Source organism: Octodon degus, unplaced genomic scaffold, assembly GCF_000260255.1.
Source record: "Octodon degus isolate 3935 unplaced genomic scaffold, OctDeg1.0 scaffold00314, whole genome shotgun sequence".
NCBI lineage: Eukaryota > Metazoa > Chordata > Mammalia > Rodentia > Octodontidae > Octodon > Octodon degus.
The window spans coordinates 477,060-481,731 of NW_004524890.1; the positions used below are offsets into that span (position 1 = coordinate 477,060).

The 4,672-nt window shown below is 39.8% G+C and overlaps 1 protein-coding gene across 1 annotated transcript in view; it reads right to left on the minus strand.

Moving 5' to 3' along the window:
• Window positions 1-275: 275 nt before the first annotated feature.
• The window catches only part of Fam120c (family with sequence similarity 120C), a 362,539-nt gene continuing 358,142 nt past the window's right edge, over window positions 276-4,672 (minus strand). The window contains exon 16 of the mRNA XM_004647578.3: window positions 276-2,832. Within this exon, the coding sequence (XP_004647635.1) occupies window positions 2,581-2,832 (252 nt within the window). The 3' untranslated portion in view covers window positions 276-2,580. The remainder of the gene's footprint in view (window positions 2,833-4,672) is intronic.

The following is a 4,672-nucleotide window of genomic DNA, read 5'->3' on the forward strand; positions in this document are numbered from 1 at the left end:
TTTACCTCTCACACTGAATGCCTACAGAATAAGAAATCTTAATGTTGTGAGAGTTAACAATACTGTCATCTGACTGTGTCACACAGATTCAAGGTGCACAGACACAGCAACTGAAAAGGTATTTTACCATCACTTGGGAGACTGAGGCAGGAAGATCATTGTGAGCTTGAAACCAGCCTGGGCTACAAAGTGAGCACAAGGCCAGCATGAACTGCACTGTGAGAGTCTGTCTCAAAAAGGAAAAAAAAATAGATACTTTGCCATTTAACTCCATATAAATAAATTATATATATATTCAGTGACTCTGGTTATGCTTCGAGTTCTATGGCACAGAAAGAGAACTCTGGGCCATTTAAATTTCTACCCTTGATGCATATGTAAGTCCTAACCTTTAAGATTATTCAGGTCCAAGAGAAGAAGGGGATCAAATCAGAGGGGCTAACTCCAGTAGAAGGTGCTCATATGCTTTCTTCCTGCTTGCATTTTGTTTTCTTATCCCTCTTTGGATAAGAAATATGTGAGCAGGGGCAAGGTACTCTAGGGCCCTCCCCCCTGCAAACTGGGTTCTCTTAAACTGGGCCAGACTATAATTAGTCTGAAACTGTTTTCAATTTCTTATGATATGGTCATCGTAAGTGGATAGTTAGCAAATGGTCTTCTGGTTGTCTGGAAAACAAAAGAGGAATCACCAAGGACCTGCTGAGGGCTAATGTACAAGAGGTTTTTCCAAAGAAAAGAGAACACTGCTAGAATTGTAGTCAGTTGTATTCCAGTAGAAGTGATACTTCCTGGGCAAGACGTAAGAAAGCCCAGATAGAGACATAGGAGGCTGGAAGCCCCAGTTCCAGAATGAAGTTGCAGTGTTAATTTGTTGCAAGTCATGTTTCCATCCCTGTATTTTGGCTGCCCAAGGAGAGAAACTGGAAATTCAAGGTTGTCTCAAGATTATCTCCAACAAGGAGGAACAGCCTTTTTATCCTGGGCAGATCCTGGTCACAAAGGGGCCTAAGAATCTTTTATAGAATATTTTTCAAGGCCCAGGCCAAAGTCCTTTGAAGCCTTCCTTGCAAAGCAAATGAAAAGATCCGGTAGTCAAAATGCCAATGAACAAATTAAACAATCTAGGCATGTAAAATCAAATTGTCAAATTTCCTCACATTTCCCTGCACCATCTTCCAGTACAAACCATCCCTCTTCCAGGGACCTTGTCTATCAGTTCTTACTTGAAGCCAATTTGACCCTGGAATTCCAGGAGATTTTTCTCCAAATTGGCAGAATTTCAAATCACTTTCCACCCTTTCTCTTCACACTTTTATAAAGAAACACTCAACTCTTCCCAATCCCATTGCAACCTCTAGTTTTTAACCATATGGGATGTGAGGGCTCTGTTCAAGATTAAGCTTGTTACAACCCAAATGTTTGTTGTTCTGAACAGGCAATCTCTGGAAAGTACTTTGTGTCTGATTTAGAGTAGTCCATCTTTTTAGAATTGTGATGGGCTGTGACTTAGTAAAGATTTTAGATTTAAAGCATGATCTTTTGAAACCCACCACTCCATAGTAGTGGAAGTGTTTCTGGGAAGTTCAGTAAATCCTCTGGGACATCACCATGTGTGTATGCATGTGTATATACACACACACACACACAAACACACACATATAAAATATGTATAGATAAATAGATCTGTCTCTTTATATAAAGGGTATGTGTATGCATATAGATACACACATTTATATATACAACCGCACACACCCACACCCACACACAGAGTCTTTTGAGTCCCTTTTGTACTCAGGTTCATAGCATTGACTCCCACCCATTTCAAGGTATGGGCAGCAGAGAGTGGGTGAACTGCACCATTTCTTCTATTTTACAAACAATGGGCTAGTTAAGAGGCAGGAAAAATCTGCCCAGTACTTTTCCGACTCACTTGAATCTCCCAGTACAAAGGCCATTGGTAGTTATTTTGTGTGTGTATAAAATAAACAATAAAATGATCAGTAATATCCAGTTCCCTAAAAACATCTACTTATCTGAATGTCAGGCCAGAGTTAGAGGTGGTGTACAAAATCCTAGGGCAGCTGAGTTGGGAGTAAAAGTAAAGAGGAGATGGATACTAATTATACATAAAGACCATATCAATTCAGAGGAAAAAAATGAGGAAGCTACAGAAAGCTGTCCCCTCAACTCCATAGATGTATCAGATAAGTCTGCAAATAAGTATCATGATACTCAAAAAACCAACAGTAGAAATATTTTCTAGGACTTATATGATAACACCCATTTTCTGACAGCTACTACCTTACTTCACTTCCAAATGAGATAAAATATGGGTGTTACATATTCAATTTGAGAATTGGAACTAGTTTTCATGTTACTTATCTTTAACCAGAAATTCCCCAATTCTTAACTCTGGAGCCCAAGAAAAGATAAGGAAAGGGAAAGATGGACATATTAAGATATCCCATCAAAATTGGGGACAAATTTAGGCGAGCACTTATATCCTACTCTAACTTGGGCCTAGAATCAGAGAAGTACAGTTTTCCCTTCTTCCTGACTTGAGAAGTCATCTTCAGCTTGTCATTCCTCTTTTTGTTGTGCCACAATTTCTAATTTTTGTTCTTGTGAGCGATTCTCCTCATTCTTCATAGGGAGGCAGTGGTTATCATCATTACACACATTGCTGGCTCTGGTTAAGGCACATTGTGTTGGAGCTGGAAGATGATGATCACTCTTCTCTTCCTTGGTCAATGTGCTGTTGTTTCCATTTACCTGGGAGTGAGACTGCCCTTGCCGAAGCTCCAGGGATTTAGAAATTCCATCTGAAGAGCCCTGTAAAAGTGGAGACAGATACTCAGAGGAAATGATAATCCCAAACTGCCTGGCCCTTCCTAAACTTGTTCACTCACTCACTCACTCACTCACTCACTTTTTTTAATATAGGAAACCTTTACTCCAGCCTTTAAAACAAGCAAAAAGAAACTGGAAGATAGACTTTTATCTATCACCAATGTGTGTAAGTAATAGTAACTGAATATTCTTTAGTGAAAAGAATCTAATTTTCTTTGAACTCTCTATATAATCTGACTACAGTTAACTATTTCTCATAGTGCCTCACTTGACTTACTCATAGTATATCATCCTTTAGGTACAAGTAAAAAAAAAAAACAAAAACATACAGGATGCTATCACAATATACTCTCAAAAAAAGATAGATAGATAGATAGACAGACAGACAGATAAAGAAAAGAAGTGGAGGTATGGGCAGTTACTTATATTATAAAAGATGATATATAGTAGTTTAGAAAATGGGCTGGCAAGATAGCTCACCAGACTAAACACCTGCTTAGGCAAGTGCAGGGACTGGGGTGCAATCCCTAGCACCACATGCCACACCGGCCCACCACAGACCAGGAGTGGTGGTGCATGCCTGTAATCCCAGCACTGGGGAAGCTGAAAACGGAAGCATCACTATGAGTTCAATCTGTATAGTGAGACCCTATACCAAATACATTAAAAAGAAAATGAACTATTTTTTCATTTTTTTTCTGATTTTTGTAGCCTGTTTAAATTTCTTTGGCCAGGGTACAATCCATCAATTAATCAATCATTAGAACTTGTCCTAAGACATTTGTAAACAGTATATGTAATATAAGGAAGTATTCTTTCCAGGATAGATTAAACACCTGTTTAGAACAAGTTATTACCTGAAAGAAAATATGTAGATTTTGGTTTTTGTTTTCTTACACTTCTCAAAGCTGAAAACTAACTTAAGTTGATGAAGCCAGCACTAGAGATATAGTGATAGGAACAACAGATATGCACTCCAGTTTTCAATAAATATTCATCCACCATGATAATATTTTTTCATTTTAAAAGGCCAACTTTGACAGTTAACTTTAGATAAATCTAAACAGTACAAGGAATTCACCAATCCTAAAGTTTCAGAATCAAAATGGCTACTATTTGACTACAAACCCAGAGTAAAGCACAAGTCCTTGGTTCTCCTTTAAAGAAAATTGCAGGTTACCATTCTTTAAAATAAAATTTTATTGAGAAACAAATAGCAATGAGACGGTTTCAAAACTGATTGGTAGGACCAGGTTACCATTCTTCAGAAGGATTTTTTTGGCTGGCTCAGGATGCCTTCAGGGCAGGTCTGCAAGGCTTGAGGATATGGGGCTCAAACCACAGCAACCTGAGCCTGACTGCTTTCTTCAGGTTACCATTCTTAATCAGACCTTTGCCTACTAGTAGAGGAAATACCACATTTGTGCATCACTGAGTAAACATACCATTAGAAAAGGCAACTTCACAGATGTTTTTGGCTGAGCAAATTCATTTGAATGCTGTTTTCAGGCAGCACACTGTCACTGTTACAGACTGGGAAGGACAGTAGGAAAATCAGCGGGAAATTGCAGAATGGGAAAAGAAAAAGATGTCTGCAGGAAAACTTAGAAATTAAATTTTGACTGCCGAGTTCCGGGAGCCCCCAGACCCAGTCCTAGCCCAGGTCCGGTGAGTGTGCGGAGAGTTTCCTGCTACCCTGTGCCGGCGGGACCAGTCCCAGCCCAGGCGCAGCGTGGGTCGGACCCTCTCCCAGCCCCTCGGGCCGCCCCTCACCACTCCTCAGTGCCTCCAACACCCCGCCCGCCCAGTAGGATTTTCTGCC